At 35.6% G+C, this 23,139-nt stretch overlaps 3 protein-coding genes and 1 pseudogene across 3 annotated transcripts; all 4 read left to right on the top strand.

Moving 5' to 3' along the window:
• The first annotated feature begins 58 nt into the window (after window positions 1–58).
• Window positions 59–6,937, top strand: LOC107929769 (uncharacterized). Its single transcript, XM_041104359.1, has 3 exons — window positions 59–426; window positions 492–1,045; window positions 6,713–6,937. The coding sequence occupies exons 1-3, from the start codon at window positions 59–61 to the stop codon at window positions 6,745–6,747; spliced, it is 957 nt and encodes a 318-aa protein (XP_040960293.1). The 3' UTR covers window positions 6,748–6,937.
• A 2,199-nt stretch (window positions 6,938–9,136) lies between these two features.
• On the top strand, window positions 9,137–9,499 carry LOC121223227 (uncharacterized mitochondrial protein AtMg00810-like). Its single transcript, XM_041104358.1, has one exon. The coding sequence runs from the start codon at window positions 9,137–9,139 to the stop codon at window positions 9,497–9,499; it is 363 nt and encodes a 120-aa protein (XP_040960292.1).
• A 1,082-nt stretch (window positions 9,500–10,581) lies between these two features.
• Window positions 10,582–18,258, top strand: LOC107929802 (disease resistance protein RPV1). The gene is made up of 5 exons (XM_016861312.2): window positions 10,582–11,295; window positions 11,857–12,952; window positions 13,071–13,358; window positions 14,617–17,568; window positions 17,642–18,258. Exons 1-5 carry the CDS (start codon window positions 10,811–10,813, stop codon window positions 18,116–18,118), a joined length of 5,298 nt encoding a protein of 1,765 aa, XP_016716801.2. The 5' UTR covers window positions 10,582–10,810; the 3' UTR covers window positions 18,119–18,258.
• Window positions 18,259–20,442: 2,184 nt separating this feature from the next.
• Window positions 20,443–22,115, top strand: LOC121223226 (disease resistance protein RPV1-like; annotated as a pseudogene).
• Window positions 22,116–23,139: the final 1,024 nt, after the last annotated feature.

The raw sequence follows: 23,139 nt of genomic DNA, 5'->3' as shown, positions 1-23,139 counted from the left end.
GATCATCATCTTCTTTTTTCATTCTTTGTTCGATTTATTCTTTATTCTCAGATCCTAGATGGCGCCTGTCTCTGAATCTGAATCTGGTGGATCTGATTCCACCATCACCATTGATTTCAGCAATCCTCTCTATCTTCATCCTTCTGATACTCCCTGGATCGTTCTTGTCTCCCATCAACTCACCGGCTCAGATAACTATTGTGTTTGGAGCCGTTCTATGAGTATTGCTCTTCTTGCAAAGAACAAACTCGGATTTATCGATGGATCTTGTAAATGCGATTCTCTTTCTCCAGATCTAAAATCGCAATGGGATCGTTGCAGCGCTTTTGTTCTCTCTTGGATCATCAATACTGTTTCCAAGGAACTCTCTGCTGGAATCGTTTTTGCCTCTAGTGCAGCTTTGGTTTGGAAGGACTTACAGGAAAGGTATGATAAGGTTGATGGCTCTCGTATTTATTATCTTCATCGATCTATTTCCACTCACACACAAGGTACTTCATCTGTTGCTACTTATTTCACCGCATTCTCTGGGATGAGTATGATATTCTTGTGCCTTCATCTAATTGTGATTGTGACCTTACAAAAAAGACTGCTCAACATTCTCAGCAGCGTCTTTTTCAATTTTTTATGGGTTTGAATGAAACTTATGCCAATGTTCGAAGCCAGATCTTATTGATGCAACCTCTTCCCTCTGTCAACAATGCTTATTCTATGGTGATTCGTGATGAAGATCAACGCAAGCTAGCCTCTCATACCTTTTTTGATTCCACTGCTCTGCTTTCCTCCAAACCTGCTTCTTCCTCCTCCAAGAAGCGTTATAATGGCATCTGTGAGCATTGCAAACTTTCGGGTCACAGGATTGAGAATTGTTATAGGCTTACTGGTTTTCCCCCTGATTTCAAATTCACTAAAAAGAAATCACCAGCGGCCAATCATGTTGTTACTGCTACTGACAGTGATGATACTGATGATATAGCTACTCATTCAGCTCCTCTGGCTCCTACTTTTACTCCTGAGCAGTATCAACAGATTCTTTCTCTTCTAAGTAAGGATTCTGCTGTTGAAAAGTCAAAAATGGGAGGTGCAAGTGGCACCGAAAGAAAAAAAGTGATAGGCAAGTTGTTTAAAGTTGAATGGGATAATTACAATTTTGGTCCCTAATTTTTTAGGCCATTTGCAAGTTAGTCCCTGAACCTCAACTATAAATAGGCCTAACCATTTCTCATTTCAACCATCCCAACCAATCTTTCTCTCTTAGTTTTCTCTCTTCTCCCATTTGAGAATTCTTAAGGAATTCTATTTGTTTGTAATACTTTGGAGATAGTAAAGTTATCATCTGGTGTTAGTGCCCGAGGACGTAGGTATAATTTACCGAACCTCGTTAAAACTCTTGTGTTCTTTCTTGTCCTATTTTTCTTTCAATATTTGAGGGTATAATAGTAGTATTTAATTGTGCTATTAAATTACTATAGAAGGGATATTCTGTCTAAGGAAAGACTTGGTATTTAAGAGATTCATGTGATCCACCTCTCTTTCCTGGGAATTGAACTTTGTGTGATTTTTTAGTACAATAATTTACACGCTTCCGACCCTATTGGAACAACAAGTGGTATCAAGAGCCGAAGGTTAATCGTAGTATGCTCTGTGGTTGCAGTTCAAGCTGATCTTCCACATCAGAAAAGATTTCCTTAGGTATATTGAAATATTATGGAGAAAACGGTCGGTGTAGGAGCTTCAACATCGTCCATGTGGACAAGACCGACAATTGCAAATGCAAGATTGGCCGTGGAGATCTTTGATGGCACGAGCCATTTTGGTATGTGGCAAAGTGAGGTTCTAGATGCCCTTTTTCAGCAGGGTCTAGACATTGCCATTGATGAAGAGAAACCAGATGATGTACAGGAGAAAGATTGGAAGGCGATCAATCGATTGGCATGTGGCACATTTCGATCATGCCTTTCTCGAGAGCAGAGGTATGCTTTTTCAAAGGAGACTTCAGCAAATAAGTTGTAGGTGGCACTTGAAGAAAAATTTTTGAAGAAAAACAGTCAAAATAAGCTCCACTTGAAGAAAAGACTGTTTCGCTTCACATACGTCCCAAGTACCACAATGAATGATCACATCACCAAATTTAATCAGTTAGTCACTGATTTGCTGAATATGGATGAGACATTCAAATATAAAGATTTGGCTTTGATGCTATTGGGGTCACTTCCTGAGGAGTTTGAGTTCCTAGAAACTACTCTACTTCATGGCAGGAGTGATATATCTCTGAGCGAAGTCTGTGCGGCCTTATATAGTTATGAACAGAGAAAGAAGGACAAACAGAAAAACTCAATCAGAGATACAGAAGCTTTAGTAGTCCGAGGTCGTTCATACACTCGGAAGAAAACTCAAAAGGGGAGATCAAAGTCAAAGTCCAAACTCGGGAAAGATGAATGTGCTTTTTGTCATGAGAAAGGCCACTGGAAGAAAAATTGTCCAAAGCTGAAGAATAAGAGAAAAGCTGCTGTAGATGCTTGTGTTGCTAAGCATGATACTAGTGACTCTGAACTATCACTGGTTGCATCATCATCGTCGTTCCATTCAGATGAGTGGATATTGGATTCGGGTTGTACCTATCATATGTCCCCTAACCGGGAGTGGTTCTCTGATTTAGTAGAACTAAATGGAGGAGTTGTTTATATGGGCAATGACAATACTTGTAAAACTGTTGGGATAGGTTCAATCCAATTAAAGAATCAAGATGGATCAACCAGAGTTCTGACTGATGTTCAGTACGTGCCCAGTTTGAAGAAAAATCTCATCTCATTGGGAGCCTTGGAATCCAATGGTTCAGTTGTTACTATGAGAGATGGGATTTTGAAAGTGACATCTGGCGCACTTGTGATATTGAAGGGCATCAGGAAAAATAACTTATATTACTACCAAGGTAGTACAGTTATTGGAGCAGTCGCTGCAGCTTTCGGTAACAAAGACTTGGACTCAATGCAGTTGTGGCATATGAAGTTGGGACATGCCAGCGAAAAATCCTTGCAAATTCTGGCAAAGCAAGGATTGTTGAAAGGTGCAAAGGCTTGCAAATTAAAATTTTGCGAGCATTGTGTTCTGGGAAAGCAAAAGAGAGTGAAATTTGATACTACTATCCATAATACAAAAGGTATTTTGGAATATGTTCACTCAGATGTGTGGGGGCCTTCCAAGACACCTTCATTGGGAGGAAAACACTACTTTGTTACTTTTGTTGATGACTTTTCCAGAAGAGTTTGGGTGTATACCATGAGAACTAAGGATGAAGTGCTTAGAGTTTTTCTTAAATGGAAAACTATGATCGAAAACCAGACTGGCAAGAAAATCAAGCGGCTTAGGACGGACAATGGATGGGAATATAAAAGTGATCCGTTCTTCGATGTGTGCCAAGAGTATGGTATTGTTCGACACTTCACAGTTAGGGATACACCACAGCAGAATGGATTGGCAGAGCGTATGAATCGAACATTGCTGGAGAAAGTTCGATGTATGTTGTCCAATGCTGGGTTGGGCAAGCAATTTTGGGCTGAGGCTGTGACATACGCTGGCCATCTTGTTAATCGTTCGCCATCATCTGCATTAGAAAGAAAAACTCCTATGGAGGTATGGTCTGAAAAACCGGCTACAGATTATGATTCCTTACATGTGTTTAGAACCACTGCATATTATCATGTGAAGGAGTCAAAGTTAGATCCGAGGGCAAAGAAAGCTCTCTTTATGGGAATCACTTCTGGAGTGAAGGGATTTCGTCTTTGGTGCTTAAGCACAAAGAAAATGATCTGTAGCAGAGATGTTACCTTTGATGAATCTGCCACATTGAAAAAGGTAGCAGATAAAGATATTCAGACGAGCAATACTCCACAGCAGGTGGAGTGTACTCCAAAACAGGTGGAGTTTGAGCAGATGGGGATTTGCCCAGTTAATAAGTCTAATTCTCCAGCCACAATGGAGGAATTAGAGGTTGAAGAGGTTCTGACCCAAGAACCACTAAGTACACCAGAACCAGTTGCAGTTGCAAGGCCACGGAGAGAAATTCGTAAACCTGCTCGATTTACTGATATGGTGGCCTACGCCCTTCCCGTTGTTGATGATATTCCTATCACTTATCAAGAAGCAATGCAAAGCTTAGAAAGTGATAAATGGAAAAGTGCCATGGATGAAGAAATGCAGTTTCTCCGGAAGAACAATACTTGGGAGTTGGCGCAATTACCGAAAGGTAAAAGGGCAATCGGATGCAAGTGGGTATTCGCAAAGAAAGATGGATCTCCTAGCAAGAAGGATATTCGCTACAAGGCAAGATTGGTAGCTAAAGGCTACGCTCAGAAGGAGGGAATTGACTACAATGATGTATTTTCCCCTGTTGTGAAGCATTCCTCCATTAGAATTTTGTTGGCCTTGGTAGCACAGTTGAATTTGGAGCTAGCTCAACTTGATGTTAAGACGGCTTTCTTGCATGGTGAGTTAGAAGAGGAGATCTATATGACTCAGCCCGAAGGATACACAGATGCTGGTGGTAGAAATTGGGTTTGTAAGCTGAACAAATCGCTATATGGATTGAAGCAATCCCCGAGGCAGTGGTACAAGCGATTTGATAGCTTTATGAGAAGGCAGAAGTACACAAGAAGCAAATATGACAATTGTGTATATTTGCAGAAGCTGCATGACGGATCTTTCATTTATCTACTCTTGTATGTTGATGATATGTTAATCGCTTCAAAGAGCCAAAATGAGATAGATAAGCTGAAGGCTCAGTTGAATCAAGAGTTCGAGATGAAAGATCTAGATGAGGCCAAGAAGATTCTCGGCATGGAGATAAGTAGAGATAGACCGAGAGGCAAGCTCTGTTTAAATCAGAAGCAATATCTGAAAAAGGTATTACAATGTTTTGGTGTAAATGAAAACACAAAACATGTAAGTACCCCACTTGCTTCTCATTTGAAACTTAGTGCTCAATTATCTCCGAAGACTGAAGATGAAAGAGAATATATGGCGAAAGTCCCATATGCTAATGCAGTTGGGAGTTTGATGTATGCGATGGTGTGTACGAGGCCTGACATTTCACAAGCTGTTGGAGTTGTGAGCAGGTATATGCATGATCCTGGAAAAGGACATTGGCAAGCTGTGAAATGGATTCTACGGTATCTTCGAAAAACCATAGATGTTGGTTTAATTTTTGAACAGGATGAAGCACTTGGTCAGTTTGTAATTGGATATGTTGATTCTGACTTTGCTGGTGATTTAGATAAACGTCGTTCAACTACGGGGTATCTGTTTACTCTTGCGAAAGCCCCAGTGAGTTGGAAGTCTACCTTACAGTCTACAGTAGCTGTGTCTACTACAGAGGCAGAATATATGGCAGTTACAGAAGCTGTTAAGGAGGCTATTTGGCTTAATGGATTATTGAAAGACTTGGGAGTTGTTCAAAGTCACATTAGTCTATATTGTGACAGTCAGAGTGCTATTCATTTAGCGAAAAATCAAGTCTATCATTCAAGAACCAAGCATATCGACGTAAGATATCACTTTGTGCGGGAAGTCTTTGAAAAAGGAAAAATTCTACTTCAGAAGATTCCGACAGCAGATAATCCCGCAGATATGATGACCAAGGTGGTAACAACAATAAAGTTTAATCACTGTTTGAACTTGATTAACATCCTGAGAATTTGAGCACCTTTAGGTGTATGGCGCTCGAGAGCGCATTTAGAGGCACTACAAAAGATAGCTTTATCGAATTTGGGGAGTTGAAGGAAGTGTGTGAAGATGTGATTATCCTAATCAAATCTTCAAGGTGGAGATTGTTGAAAAGTCAAAAATGGGAGGTGCAAGTGGCACCGAAAGAAAAAAAGTGATAGGCAAGTTGTTTAAAGTTGAATGGGATAATTGCAATTTTGGTCCCTAATTTTTTAGGCCATTTGCAAGTTAGTCCCTGAACCTCAACTATAAATAGGCCTAACCGTTTCTCATTTCAACCATCCCAACCAATCTTTCTCTCTTAGTTTTCTCTCTTCTCCCATTTGAGAATTCTTAAGGAATTCTATTTGTTTGTAATACTTTGGAGATAGTAAAGTTATCATCTGGTGTTAGTGCCCGATGACGTAGGTATAATTTACCGAACCTCGTTAAAACTCTTGTGTTCTTTCTTGTCCTATTTTTCTTTCAATATTTGAGGGTATAATAGTAGTATTTAATTGTGCTATTAAATTACTATAGAAGGGATATTCTGTCTAAGGAAAGACTTGGTATTTAAGAGATTCATGTGATCCACCTCTCTTTCCTGGGAATTGAACTTTGTGTGATTTTTTAGTACAATAATTTACACGCTTCCGACCCTATTGGAACAACATCTGCTTCATCCTCTCAACCTATGGCTCATATGGCAGGTACCTGCCCTGTTAGTGATCCAGTTTCCTGGATTCTTGACATTGGGGCTTCAAATCATATGACATTTGTTTTCAATTCTTTGAATTCACCTGTTGCTTGTTCCGCTAATACTTATGTTAAATTGCCTACTGGAAAATCTTCCACTATCACTCACATTGGTACTCATTCCCTCACCCTAACTCATCATTTGACTGATGTATTATATATTCCCTCTTTTAACTTCAACCTCATCTCTATCTCAAAGCTCACTAAGGATCTCAATTATTTTGTTTCCTTTTATCCGTCCTTCTGTGTTTTGCAGGACCTTTGCAGTGGAAGGATGATGGGGATTGGTAAAGAGAATGATGGCCTCTACATACTTTTACCTTGCACAATTTCAAACCCAGTCAATACCAATGTAACAACTTCTTTGTTTTCAGAATCTAGTGTTACTTCTTTGTCATCGTCTAAGCATGTTGATTCCTTTTTGTGGCATGCTAGACTTGGTCATACATTTTTATCCAAGTTGAATAAAATTCCTTCTCTACATTCTGTTTTTCATTCTCAACATGATATTACTTATTGTACTGTTTGTCCTTTAGCTAAGCAATCTCGCTTACCTTTTCCAATAAGTGAATCAAGATCAAAAACTGCATTCTCCCTTATTCACATTGATCTTTAGGGAGCATATCATTTTTCTACTCATTCTGGGCATAGATATTTTTTGACTATTGTTGATGATAAGACTAGGATGACTTGGATATTTCTACTAAAACTTAAGAGTGATGCCTTTCTTTTCTTAAAGGATTTCATTAGTCTTGTTAAAACTCAATTTTCTGGGGTAGTCAAGATCATTAGGAATGATAATGGGAGCGAATTCTTTACCAATGAGGGTACACCTTTTTTTCATTCTCTTGGCATCATTCATCAATCATCTTGTGTTCACACACCACAACAGAATTGTGTGGCAGAACGTAAACATAGATATCTTTTAGATATAGCAAGGGCACTCAAATTTCATTCAAATATTCCTGTGAAATTTTGGGGTGAATGTGTGTTAACTGCTTGTTATTTAATCAATAGATTACCCTCCTCTGTTCTTCATTGTAAGTCACCATATGAAATGTTATATGATAAACCATATTCCTTGTCACATTTAAAAGTTTTTGGTTGCCTTTGTTTTGCTACTATCACCCCTTTTCATGATAAATTCTCTCCAAATGCAATACCATCTATTTTCATGGGGTATTCTTTAGTACAAAAGGGTTATCTTTTGTTTAATCCTATTTTTCAGAAATTTTTTGTCAGTCGAGATGTTGTTTTCCATGAACATGTTTTTCCCTTCAAAACTCCTCCTAAGGATCAACCAATGTTTCTTCTGGGTGTAAATGCTTTTGGACCACTTGATGATTCCAATTTTCTTCCTTTTACCATTACATCTTCACCTACACCTTCAACATCTCATCTCACTCCTATACAACCACCATCCTCACTATTCCCACAACCATCACCACTCATATCCTACACTTCTCCTACCACACAATTAACACTACCACCACCACCACCGCAACCTCCCCAACCCTTACGCCAAAGCACCCGAATTCACAAACAACCTGCTTGGATGGAAGACTACATTTGTTCCACAAAATCCTCATCATCAACTTCCTCCACTGCAGCACAAGGTCAGTATGCCATCTCTAATTTTATCTCCTATTCTCATTTACCTTCACATACTCAATGTTTTTCCTCATCCATCACTCATACACCTGAACCTCAAACCTATTCCGAGGTAATTAAACATAATTGTTGGCAAGTAGTAATGCAACAGGAAATTGAGGGGTTGGAAGCAAATGGCACATGGGCTGTTGTTCCTTTGCCACCTGAAAAGATCCCCATTGGCTGCAAATGGCTGTATAAAGTTAAGTATCATTCTGATGGCTCAATCGAGCGTTACAAGGCCAAATTAGTTGCCAAAGGGTACAATCAAAGGGCTGGGATTGATTTCCAGGATACTTTCTCTCCAGTTGTAAATCAAGTAACGGTCCGCGTTGTTATTGCACAAGCTGCATTATATAATTGGCCTCTTGTACAATTAGATGTCTACAATGCTTTCCTCCAGGGTGACCTTCATAAAGAAGTCTACATGGCTTTACCATAGGGATTTGCTAATCCAAGGGGCAATCAAGTATGTAGATTACTCAAATCCCTTTATGGCTTGAAACAGGAGTCGAGGCAATGGAATCTAAAACTTAGTGAGGCTCTCATCAACATTGGATACAATCAAAGTAAGCATGACTACTCATTGTTTACCAAAACAGTGGGTAACAAAATTGTGATCATGCTCATATATGTTGATGATCTCTTGATCACTAGGAATGATAGGGAACTAATTGAAGAACTTCAAGCCATTCTACATCAGAATTTCAAAATGAAGGATCTGGGAACACTCAAATATTTCCTTGGGATAGAGATAGCAAGATCGACAAAAGGAATCATAATGAATCAGAGGAAATACGCCTTAGAACTCATAGAAGACATTGGTTTGAATAATGCAAAGCCAGCAAATACTCCTCTTGAGCAGAATCTAAAGTTAACCAGTGCTGAATATGATGAAGTACTTCAATTGCAGTAAGATGATATTGAACTGGAAGATGCAAGTATATATCAAAGGCTTATAGGTAGACTCTTGTATTTGACAAATACTAGGCCAGACATTGCCTTTGCCGTTCAACATCTCAGTCAATTTATGCACAAGCCAAAAAAATCTCATTATGAAGCAGCTATACGAATTGTGAGATACATTAAGAAGAATCCTAGACAAGGAATCTTACTTTCAGCAGCAGGAAGACCAGAGATAAATGCCTATTGTGACTCAGATTGGGCATCATGCAGCATGACAAGGAAATCTGTCCCAGGTTTTTGTATCAAGCTTGGTGATTCATTAATCTTGTGGAAATCTAAGAAGCAAAACACCATATCGAGATCTTCTGTAGAAGCAGAATATAGGAGCATGGGAGTTACAGTTACTGAGCTTATGTGGATTAAAGGCTTACTGTCAGAATTGGGTGTTGAAGTAACCAAACCAATGATGCTGCATTGTGATAGTTAAGCAGCAATACAAATTGCTAGTAATCCAGTATATCATGAGAGGACGAAGCACATAGAGATAGATTGTCATTTTATTAGAGAAAAAATACAGATGGGGCACATTCAAACCAGGCACATTTCAACAAGAGAGCAAATGGCAGATTTATTGACAAAGGGTTTGAGTATTCCACAACACAAATATCTAGTTAACAAGTTGGGAGTGAAAGACATTTTTTCACCCATCAACTCGAGGGGGCATGTAGAAAATAACTAAATTAGTTATTTAGATATTTGTGCACAGTTAGTTATAGTAGTGAGCTGTATAGTGTAATTAGCAATGTAATTAGTTACACCTTAGCTTTATATATTCTATAGCTCTATTCAATTGTAAATACGATTCATTGAATGTAAAAAATATTCTTAACATTTCTTTTTCATCATCTTAACAGATCAAGGCAAGGATATACGATGTTTTCCTTAGCTTCGGAGGTGAGGATACTCGTGATGGTTTCGTAAGTCATCTGTATAAAGATTTGTATCGAAAGAATATCGAAACTTTTACATAGATCATAGCGGGAAGCTTCGTTCCATATCACTAGAGTTTGAAATCTAAATCCCAAACTTAATAATGTAAAACACATACGTCCTCAATATATAGATGTTGTAGTCCATGTAAATCCTGCTATTATGATCAGATGAAATCACTAGAATTTCGCACCATATTAATGCTTACATAATATTAGAGATAAAAACTATCAATGGAACTGTAATTTTTACATTCCAGATATATTTTTAATCTTTTTATAAACATAAATAAATACGTCATTATTATTTGTTCAGCACTTTTACCAACCAAAATAAAACACTTGTACTACATAGTCTACCAAACAATATATTATTTCTTTATGTTATCACAAACCATTTACATGACTGATATTAAAAAAAAATCAAATTTTATAAGTGCTTCGAGATTTGATTATTTATTTTATTTATTAAATAAAAAAATGATTTTTTTATAAAAACAATACATCAATATTATCAAATCTTTTTTGACACGCTAAAACGTATTTAATATATAATTTTAAAATTGTTTAATCAAATATGGTACTATCTTCAACTAGTCACTAATCTTTTATGCTGCCCACAAAGCTTAACTTTCGGCCGTCTTAAAGATTCCTTTTTTTTTTCTTTTTTTTTTTAATGTCCATGTTCCTCACGCCAAACTAAAGAAATATGATTAATTTCTAAGAAAGTTATCAGCGTAATTGACATTAAAAACTGTTCATTTACTCATATTCCAATAATCTTTCATCAAATCCGGCTCAGCCCAAATATGTTTTCCTCTAAATCTTCTGCTGCTGCTGATATGATCAAGTCAAGGACATACGATGTTTTCCTTAGCTTCAGAGGCAAGGATACTCGTGATGGTTTCGTGAGTCATCTGTATAAAGATTTGTGTCGAAAGAATATCGAAACTTTTATAGACGATGAGGAGCTTCGAAAAGGAGATGAAATTTCAGGGGCGCTGTTGACGGCCATTCAAGGATCCAGGGTTTCAGTCATTGTTTTCTCCAAAGACTACGCTTCTTCCAAATGGTGCTTGGCTGAGCTGGTCAAGATCATGGACTGTAACAAATGGGTTGTTCCTGTATTTTACGGTGTAGACCCAAGAGATGTACGGAACCAAACAGGGAGTTTTGCAGATGCATTTGCAAAGCATGAAGAAAATTTCAAGCATGAGCCAGGAAAGGTGAAAACCTGGAGAAGTGCTTTGACTGCAGCTGGCAAATTATCCGGTTGGGATTCACAAGTCACTCGGTACTTGCAACTCTTTTTCTTTACAGTCAATCCTCTTTTAAATATATGCATGTATTGATTTGGAAGAGGAGAGATTAAATAGACTTTTGTTTCAAGCAGGGATTCATTTATGCTACCCAGATTCGAGTTGAGGGGCAGATACTTGATATGAAAGACTTAACCTTTCCCTGTTAAATTTTTTTTTTGTCATATATTGAAGGGCCATAATTTTGCAGGCATAGAGAAAAAATAAGAAGAATCTGTTCTTGAACAATGTTATTGTTTGTTGCGTTTTCTATCCTGCCTTTCTTTAACTCAAAGTTCATGACACCTTCATACCATTCTCTCATGTATAAAATCTATTGATATATTTATTTTCAAAGAAAAAAGTTATAATTTGAGGATTTAAAAAGGGATGTAGATAGTGATATTTGAATTCTACATCTGTTTTGAATGTCTTCTTTTTAGAAGTGACCCCATGAATCAATTGAGTTAAACTTGGATTCACTTTATCATTTTTATTTATTTACTTCTCTTTCCTTTTTATTTCTCCTGTAATTTGTTTCTTCTTTTAATATATAGGCCTGACTCAACTCTGGTAGATAAAATTGTCGAAGATGTAGTGAAGATATTGAATTGTGGAACCTCAAGCGCTAATTTAAAGGGTTTAGTTGGAATTGAAAGGCGGATGCAGGAAGTTTTGTCATTATTTCAAGACGGATTCCCAGATTTTCGAATGCTAGGCATTTGGGGTATGGGAGGTATAGGCAAAACTACACTTGCCGACGCCATTTATCACCATGTTTCAAATGGTTTCCAAAGATGCTGCTTTCTTGCAAACGTGAGAGAACATGAAGAACAAAGAGAATTACTAAAATTGCGTAACGAATTTCTTTCAACTATATTAGAAGATGAAAATTTATACATCTCAACTCCCACAATCGGATCAGGCTTTCTTAAGGACAGGCTTTCCAAGAAGAAGGTTCTGATAGTTTGTGATGATGTGTCAAAGATAAGCCAACTCGAGTTTTTATTCGGAGGAATCGACCGGATCGGTCCTGGAAGTCGAGTCATTGTTACCACTAGAAATAAACAAGTGCTTGTCCAGTGTGGCATTGATCTCATTTATAATATGAAGGAATTAGATAAAGATGAATCTGTTCAGCTCTTCTGTCAATGTGCTTTCAAAAGTAATAATCCTACAGAATATCAGTTGAAGCTATCAAAGATGGTTTTAAATGTTGCTAACGGAAACCCTTTAGCTATTAGACTTATCGGATCCTCTCTTTACGGCAAGACCAAAAGCTACCAGGAAAGTGAAGTAAAGAAATTAAATAAAGTTCCTAGGCAGGACATTCAAGAAGTGTTGAAATGGAGTTTTGATGGACTAGATTGTGAAGAGAAAGAAATGTTTCTTGACATTGCTTGTTTCTTTAAAGGGAAGGATCGAGACTATGTAACAAGGATTATGGATGCTTGTTATGACTCCGCACATTCGGGAATTGAGAATCTCATTGATAAATCTCTTATATCTGTTTCACAAAATCAGATAGCAATGCATGATTTATTGCAACAGATGGGTTGGAATATTGCACGCGATGAATCACCTTTAAAACTTGAAAAACGCAGTAGGTTGTGGATTCCTGAGGACAGCTATAATGTGCTATCAAAAAACAATGTAATGGCCATGTTCATTTCCTTCACATATTTGTATAAATTACATATATGTATATGATAATTATCTTGAGTTCATGTTTTGCCTATATCTTGACTCCATATACTGCTCTTGGGTTTAGGGAACGGAACTGCTCAGAGGCATTGAACTTGATATGTCCCAACTTGCAAAGTTGGAATTGGAACCGACAGCCATGATGAAGATGCGAAAGCTAAGATTTCTCAAATTCTATCATTCTTGTGGAAGAATCTTACTTTTTAAAGGGCTTTTATCACTTCCTGAGGAGCTAAGGTACCTTTACTGGGAGGGATACCCTTTGAGATCTTTGCCCACCAAGTTTGATCTAGGGTACCTTGTTGAACTTGATATGAGGAAGAGCCATCTTGAACAACTCTGGGAGGGAAAACAGGTACTCTTTTTTCTGTTGATATCAATCTATGACTCGTTTTGTATGGTGTTTTATAGATTGATGCAAGTATGTTTGGAACTAATTCCATTTCCATTTCTTGATTATATAAAGTTTCAATCTACCCTGTTGTTATGTTTTCATATATTTAAGTTATTTTTTCATAAAAAGAAGAAGTTATAACATTAATTTATTAGGTTTATGCTTGGGAAAAAAATTGAATTCAGTTAGAATCCTTGATATTACTAAACTCCTTGAAATACTTTATTATATGTAATTTTGTTAAACTAATAAATAATTAAAAATAGAGTTTACATGATATTAATTTATGTTAAAATTGATCAAATTTAAATCTATAATTTTTATTAATTTATTTAAATTTATTAGATTTTCATTATTCGAGTAAAGAAAAAAATTTAAAAAGATATAACAAGTATTGTTAGTAAATTTCATAATATAAAAGATTAATAATTTGAAAATAATTATGCATAATGAATGGCAAAAAAATTCTAATATCTGCTTAAATCAATAATTTAATAATTGGTTGACCAAATTCAATGATAAAAAATTCTATTTCTATAATAACATATGGCAATTTCATAATCAAAAGATAAAAATAAACTCTCTGTTTAGATTAAATATATGTAATAATTGCTGATTAAGATTATTATTTTGTTCAAATTTTTTTGTTGAATTTAATATTTTTATTTAACCTATTTCAAATGTCAATTAACTTTCGATTTAATTTTTCATAATATTAAAGAAACAACTTACGACACACACAAACTGTTTATATAAACTTTCTTTTTTTGGATATTTTTATGTAAATACCTTTGAGTTTTACTTTTATCTCAAAAATAAAATATTATATCTATTTTCGTAAACACTAATTGCTCATATACATCAATTGATTGAATAGGTAATTTATTTATAACATTCAATAATTTTTTTAACTAAAAATATAATTATAAAATAATAATTAATTTATAATTTAAACGCATATAGAAAAATAATTAGCGTACCGAGGGAACACCATAATTTAAACTTCAATGTCAAATTGAGCTTGAATTTTAAAAGGAAAACAAAATTGGAGCGATGAGTTGGAATGGACTCAAACTTGTTGGTTCCACTACTCAAATATACCGTTTTGAAGATTGTTTAATGTTTCGTTGCACACTTTTTTATACTTTGGTCACATCTGTTGCATTATTGTCCTTCAATGTACACAAGTTTATCAAACACTATGTTCTGATGCATGCAGGATTTAGTAAATTTGAAGGTTATCACACTCGACTTCTCCCTGAACCTTGTAAGAATCCCGGACCTCTCAAGAGCCCCAAATCTTGAAAAGATAAACCTTTTCTGGTGTTCTAACTTGCGTGACCTTCCTTCATCCCTTCAACATCTTGAGAAGCTAACTCTTTTGAATGTCAACTCTTGTGAAAATCTTAGATCTCTGCCTAGCTTTTACAAAGCCACATCCCTTATTGAGCTTGATCTTGGAGGCTGCTCAAATCTGTGTAGTTTTCCAGAAATCATGGGCACCATGGAGAGTTTGAGGCATCTTGTTTTAAATGGAACGGCTTTGAAGGAATTACCATCCTCAATTGGCAATCTTATTGGTCTTAAGGAATTGAATATGAACAACTGCAAAAACCTTGTTTGCCTTCCTGACAGCTTTTATAAATTGAAATCTCTTACGACATTCCGTCTTCATGGTTGCTCGAGATTGGAGATTTTTCCGGAAATCATGGACACCATGGAGTGGTTGTACGAACTTGATTTAAGCGGAACAGCTTTGAAGGAAATACCATCCTCAATTGGCAATCTTATTGGTCTTATGCGTTTGAATATGAACAACTGTAAAAACCTTGTTTGCCTTCCTGACAGCTTTTGTAAATTGAAATCTCTCTCGAGATTTTATCTTCAAGGTTGCTCGAGATTGGAGATTTTCCCAGAAATCATGGACACCATGGAGTGGTTGTATGAACTTGATTTAAGTGGAACGGCTTTGAAGGAATTACCATCCTCGATTGGCAATCTTATTGGTCTTAAGGATTTGAATATGAACAACTGTAGAAACTTTGTTTTCCTTCCTGACAGCTTTTATAAATTGAAATCTCTCAGGAGATTCTATCTTAAAGGTTGCTCGAGATTGGAGATTTTCCCGGAAATCTTGGACACCATGAAGAGGTTGTATGAACTTGATTTAAACGAAACAGCTTTGAAGGAATTACCATCCTCAATTGGCAATCTTATTGGTCTTAAGGATTTGAATATGAACAACTGTAAAAGCCTTGTTTTCCTTCCTGACAGCTTTTGTAAATTGAAATCCCTGGAGAGATTCTATCTTAAAGGTTGCTCGAGATTGGAGATTTTCCCGGAAATCATGGACACCATGAAGATGTTGTACGAACTTGATTTAAGCGAAACGGCTTTGAAGGAATTACCATCCTCAATTGGCAATCTTATTGGTCTTAAGGATTTGAATATGAACAACTGTAAAAGCCTTGTTTTCCTTCCTGACAGCTTTTGTAAATTGAAATCCCTGGAGAGATTCTATCTTAAAGGTTGCTCGAGATTGGAGATTTTCCCGGAAATCATAGACACCATGAAGATGTTGTACGAACTTGATTTAAGCGAAACGGCTTTGAAGGAATTACCATCCTCAATTGGCAATCTTATTGGTCTTAAGGATTTGAATATGAACAACTGTAAAAACCTTGTTTTCCTTCCTGACAACTTTTATAAATTGAAATCTCTCAAGAGATTCTATCTTAAAGGTTGCTCGAGATTGGAGATTTTCCCAGAAATCATGGACACCATGGAGAGGTTGAAGGAACTTGATTTAAGCGGAACGGCTTTGAAGGAATTACCATCCTCAATTGGCAATCTTATTGGTCTTGAGGGTTTGAGATTGAAAAACTGTAAAAACCTTGTTTTCCTTCCTGGCAGCTTTTATAAATTGAAATCTCTCAGGAGATTCTATCTTAAAGGTTGCTCGAGATTGGAGATTTTCCCGGAAATCATGGAGACCATGAAGAGGTTGTATGAACTTGATTTAAGCGGAACAGCTTTGAAGGAATTATCATCCTCAATTGGCAATCTTATTGGTCTTAAGGATTTGAATATGAACAACTGTAAAAGCCTTGTTTTCCTTCCTGACAGCTTTTATAAATTGAAATCTCTCAGGAGATTCTATCTTAAAGGTTGCTCGAGATTGGAGATTTTCCCGGAAATCTTGGACACCATGAAGAGGTTGTATGAACTTGATTTAAGCGGAACAGCTTTGAAGGAATTACCATCCTCAATTGGCAATCTTATTGGTCTTAAGGATTTGAATATGAACAACTGTAAAAACCTTGTTTGCCTTCCTGACAGCTTTTGTAAATTGAAATCTCTTACAACATTCCGTCTTCATGGTTGCTTGAGATTGGAGATTTTCCCGGAAATCATAGACACCATGGAGAGGTTGTATGAACTTGATTTAAGCGGAACGGCTTTGAAGGAATTACCATCCTCAATTGACAATCTTGTTGGTCTTAAGTATTTGAGCTTGAACGACTGTGAAAACTTTGTTTGCTTTCTTGACAGCTTTTTTAAATTGAAATCTCTTTTGTGTCTTAGTCTTTGTGGTAGTTCAAATCTAATCGTAAAAAACTTGTTTACTGCGGTTGGAGGCAGACCAGTGAATCAGAAAGATCCCCATGGGTTTTCCTCTTTGAAGAAGTTAGAATTATCTGAAAGCAATCTCGAGAACTTGCCCACAACCATCAAACAATTTCCTTTGCATGAGTTAATCTTGCGGAATTGCAAGAGACTGAAATCATTACCAGAGCTTCCACCAAGCCTGAAATGTTTAGATGCACATGCCTGTACTTCATTAGAGGATGTCTCAAGCATTCAGAAGTTTTTTAAGCAACCACTGTTTTGTCAGGACAAACCATATGGAAGTTTGGTTTTGAATTTTAGCAACTGCTTCAAACTGGGTGAGAAAGGTGTGGGGAATGATATAGATGCAGAGGACAGCACTTCACTAGAGGAAGTCTCAAGCATTAAGAAGGTTTTGAAGCAAGCAGTGTTTTGTAAATCCTTGGGTTGGCTATTTACCAACTGCTTCCAACTGGATCAGAAAGCTGCAAGCGGTCCAGAAACACCAAAGTTGGAGATGCCATTTGAGCATATGGTCACTCTACTAAAAGATTATCATCAGGTCAGCTTCTTCTTTTTCTGGATAGCTATATGCTGAATAATGAATCATGTTTCTAATAAATGTAATCAAACAGGCACCCCCAGAAAGCAAAAAAAGAGCTTGCATTATTACATGCGTCCCTGGAAGTGAAATCCCGGAATGGTTTGATTTCAAAAGCTTAGGATCTTCCATGAACATCCAATTGCCATCAGAGTGGTGCTCTAATAATAGCTGGATAAACTTTCCAAGTTTCGTTGCTTCTGCTGTTGTTTCAGTCCCAGACTCTTCTTATACTGGTGGGGAATTTGGCATTACATGTGAATGTCATCTAAAATCCCGTAACGGCGACGATCGTTGCTTTATTTGTTATTCCTACTTTTTGTTTGGAAGTAGATTGTCAGATCACGTGTTCCTCGTGTATGATGGTTTCAAAGTTAGGGAGTTTGTTAAAAGTAAGGCATCAAACAACCGTATTTACATTGAGGCCACCTTTAATTTCTACCTTGAAGGGCTGGATTCCTCACAATGCGAGGTAAAACAGTGCGGAGTTCATCGATTATTTGCAAATTAAGGATTCAAAGTGCGACAGCTCAATGATGTTTCAACCTCATAATTAATACTGAATTTCAGAACTTAAATATGTTTAAAAAATATTTAACATAATTATTATTGGTTTTATTTATAATTGTAAGAGATTTCTATTCATCTTTATTTTTGGCTCAAAATTTTATATCTTCGTTTTCATTTCTATCATTGTTTAAACACAATTAGAAATTTAATGCATGTGTAAATAACCTTAATTATTCATTTAGCCTTTGTTTGTCACTTTTCCTGTAGTTGGTATTTATGGTTTTCCTTTAGTCCCAAGTTAGTACTGAACTTTTATTCTGTTGAGGGTTTTAGTTACTTTTTTTTAATCTTAATTTTATGGTTGTTCAAGTTTTTTAAAAAGTTGATTTTTTTATATTGTTGTAATAGAAATAATATCAATGGAACTAAGATTCAATCAACTATAAAAAGATAAAATTATAATCTTAAGAATTTTAGTTAACCAGAAATAAGCAAACACATAATCTGAACAAACAAACCATAATCATGCGGTTGATAGAAATATAATCCAACAACAATGTCCAAGTTCATGATTAAAGCTATATCGAAATTGTTCACAACCATAAATTGTTCAATATACTAATAATATTAAAACAACCAATCTAATCTTGTGTAAAACTTTGAATCCAAATTATATATATAAATTACATAATAAGTATAAATATTATATAATTAAAAAAATTGAATTTACCTTTAAAAAAGGATTTACAGAAAATATCAATTTTATTTATAAATTAAAATCTTGATTTATTTTGTAAATTTTTTTAAAAATTTCGATTAGTAAATTTAATAAAAAATTATATATATTTTTTTGTTATTATAAATTTTATTTAAGGACAATTCATCAAAACTCAATACAGGACAATCTTCAATAATTTTTATTTTTTGTTTAATAAATAAAAGAAATCATAATGAGTTAGATTTAAAAAAAACATAATATCAATATATGTGATAGAATAATGTTATTAATTACATTGACATCATAAATCTACTTAAAAATTATCATTGAATTTTTAAGAAATCAATATATTTTAGATTTTAAGAAATAATGTTATGCATGTTTAATGATGAATTATATTATAATTATTGAAATGATTGAAACTAATGATTTAGATTATGTTTGGTAATGCTCCGAAATTTTATTCTAGTGACGGATATGGGTTTGGGGTATTTATGTATTGGGATTGAACAATTGTGAAAATCTTATTTGCCTTCCTAACAAATTTTATAGACTGAAATCTATTCGGTATCTTTATCTCTATGGATGTTCAAATCTGGTCATATGGCCAGATAACTTGTTTTCTGCCATTGGAGGAGCTTGTTTAACAGGCAGAACAGGGATGCAGAGAGATCTCCATGGGTTATCCTCATTAAAAGAAGTAGATTTAACTTGAAGAAATCTTGAGAACTTACCGACAAGCATTAAATAACTTCCTAGGTTGCAGGAGTTAATCTTGAGGAAATGCAAGACTTTTAAATCATTACCAGAGCTTCCACGAAGCCTGAAACATTTAGATGCACATGACTTCACTTCACTAGAGGAAGTCTCAAGCATTAAAAAGTTTTTTGAGCAAGCACTGCTTTGTAAGGATAGACCATATCAATGCTTGATGTGGATATTTACCAATTGCTTCCAACTGGATCAGAAATGTATAGGCAATACTGGAACCCCAAAGTTGCAGATGCTACTTGGAGCATATGGTGACTTTACTAGAAGATTATCATCAGGTCAGCTTAAATGTGGAAAATGGTTTATATGCTGAATAATTCGATCATGTTTCTAATAATTGTAACTGAACAGGAATTCCCTAAAACAAACAAGGTGATTACATGTGTTCCTGGAAGTGAGATCCCGGAATGGTTTGATTTCAAAAGCTCAGGATCTTCCATAAACATCCAATTGCCTTCAGAGTGGTACTACAATAGCAGCAAAAACTTTCCACCTTTCGTTGTTTCCACTGTTTTTACTTTCCAAGATTATTCCGACGACAGTTTTAGATATTTCGTTTTTATTTCGTACGATTTTGATTTCTTAAAATTCTGCACCAAACAAAATATGATTTCTTATGTTATCACAAACCTGATTTTTGAAAAAAAAAATATTATAAGTGCTTGAAGATTTGATTATTTATTAAAGACAAAATGATATTTTATAAAACAATACATTAATATTATCAATCTTAACAAACAGAGTAAAACGTATGTAATATATAAATTTAAATTTTAAAAACTCTTCATTTACTCATATTCCAATAATCTTTCATCTAATCCAGCTGAACCCAAATATGTTTTCCTCTAAATCTTCTGCTGATATGATCAAACCAATCACATACGATGTTTTCCTTAGTTTCAGAGGCAAGGATACTCGTGATGGTTTCGTGAGTCATCTGTATAAAGATTTGTGTCGAAAGAATATCCAAAATTTTTATAGACGATGAGGAGCTTCGAAAAGGAGATGAAATTTCAGGGGCACTGTTGACGGCCATTCAAGGATCCAGGGTTTCAGTCATTGTTTTCTCCAAATACTACGCTTCTTCCAAATGGTGCTTGGCTGAGCTGGTCAAGATCATGGACTGCAACAAATGGGTTGTTCCTGTATTTTACGGTGTAGACCCAAGAGATGCACGGAACCAAACAGGGAGTTTTGCAGATGCATTTGCAAAGCATGAAGAAAATTTCAAGCATGAGCTTGAAAAGGTGAAAACCTCCGGTTGGGATTCACAAGTCACTCGGTAATTGCACCTCCTTTTCTTCACATTCAATCCTCTTTTTAAATATATGCATATATTGATTTGGAAGCAGAGAGATTAAACAGACTGTTTTTTTAAGCAGCGATTCATTTATGCTACCCAGATTCGAGTTGAGGGGCAGATGCTTGTTATGAAAGAACTTTTCCCTTTTAAATATATATTTATATATTTTTGTCATATATTGAAGGGCCATAGTTTTGTAGGCATAGAGAAAAAATAAGAAGAATCTGTTCTTGAACATGTTATTGTTTGTTGCGTTTTCTATCCTGCCTTTCTTTAACGCAAGTTCATGACACCTTCAGACCATTCTCTCATGTATAAAATCTATTGATATATTTATTTTCAAAGAAAAAAGTTATAATTTGAGGATTTAGAAGTGAAATTTGAATTCTACATCTGTTTTGAATGTCTTCTTTTTAAAAGTGACCCCATGAATCAATTGAGTTAAACTTGGATTCACTTTATTTTTATTTATTTACTTCTCTTTCCTTTTTATTTCTCCTGTAATTTGTTTCTTCTTTTAATATATAGGCCTGACTCAACTCTGGTAGATAAAATTGTCGAAGATATAGTGAGATATTGAATTGTGGAACCTCAAGCGCTAATTTAAAGGGTTTAGTTGGAATTGAAAGGCGGATGCAGGAAGTTTTGTCATTATTTCAAGACGGATTCCCAGATTTTCGAATGCTAGGCATTTGGGGTATGGGAGGTATAGGCAAAACTACACTTGCCGACGCCATTTATCACCATGTTTCAAATGGTTTCCAAAGATGCTGCTTTCTTGCAAACGTGAGAGAACAAGAAGAACAAAGAGAATTATTAAAATTGCGTAAGGAATTTCTTTCAACTATATTAGAAGATGAAAATTTATATATCTCAACTCCCACAATCGGATCAGGCTTTCTTACGGACAGGCTTTCCAAGAAGAAGGTTCTGATAGTTTGTGATGATGTGTCAAAGTTAAGCCAACTCGAGTTTTTATTCGGAGGAATCAATCGGTTCGGTCCTGGAAGTCGAGTCATTGTTACCACTAGAAATAAACAAGTGCTTGTCCGGTGTGGCATTGATCTCATTTATGATGTGAAGGAATTAGATGAAGATGAATCTGTTCAGCTCTTCTGTCAATGTGCTTTCAAAAGTAATAATCCTACAGAATATCAGTTGAAGCTATCAAAGATGGTGTTAAGTGTTGCTAATGGAACCCTTTAGCTATTAGACTTATCGGATCTACCAGGAAGTGAAGTAAAGAAATTAAACAAAGTTCCTAAGCAGGACATTCAAGAAGTGTTGAAATGGAGTTTTGATGGACTAGATTGTGAAGAGAAAGAAATGTTTCTTGACATTGCTTGTTTCTTTAAAGGGAAGCATCGAGACTATGTAACAAGTATTATGGATGCTTGTTATGACTCTGCACATTCAGGAATTGAGAATCTCATTGATAAATCTCTTATATCTGTTTCACAAAATCAGATAGCAATGCATGATTTATTGCAACAGATGGGTTGGAATATTGTACGCGATGAATCACCTTTAAAACTTGAAAAACGCAGTAGGTTGTGGATTCCTGAGGACAGCTATAGTGTGCTATCAGAAAACAATGTAAGGACCCTGTTCATTTCCTTCACTTATGTTACCATCTCTCTTCATTTTCTCTGGACATATCCATGTCCGACAGTCATGTTTGATTCTTATTCGAACACATATTTGTATAAAATACATACATGTATATGATAATTATCTTTAGTTCATATTTTGCCTATATCTTGACTGCATATACTGCTCTTGGGTTTAGGGCTTACAGGCATTGTACTTGATATGTCCAAACTTCCAAATTTGGAATTGGAACCGACAGCCTTGATGAAGATGCGAAGCTTAGAATTCTCAAATTCTATCATTCTTGTGGAAGAATCTTACATTTTAAAGGGCTTTTATCTTTCCAAACGAGCTAAGGTACCTTTACTGGGATGGATACCCTTTGAGATCTTTGCCCGCCAAGTTTGATCTAAGGTACCTAGTTGAACTTGATATGAGGTGGAGCCATCTTGAACAACTCTGGGAGGGAAAACAGGTGCACTTTCTACTTTTTATATCAACCCCTTTGTTATGTTTTCATAATAGCTCTGGAAAGAGACCGTTTCCAATATGACTAGTATTTAAGTTATTTTTGCATAAAGAAAAAAAGTTATAGCATTAATTAATTTATGTTAAAATTGATCAAATTTAAATCTATAAT

This window comes from Gossypium hirsutum, chromosome D11 (genome assembly GCF_007990345.1).
Source record: "Gossypium hirsutum isolate 1008001.06 chromosome D11, Gossypium_hirsutum_v2.1, whole genome shotgun sequence".
Classification (NCBI taxonomy): domain Eukaryota; kingdom Viridiplantae; phylum Streptophyta; class Magnoliopsida; order Malvales; family Malvaceae; genus Gossypium; species Gossypium hirsutum.
The sequence above is the reverse complement of the archived record's forward strand: the minus strand, read 5'-3'. Positions and strand labels throughout refer to the sequence as shown.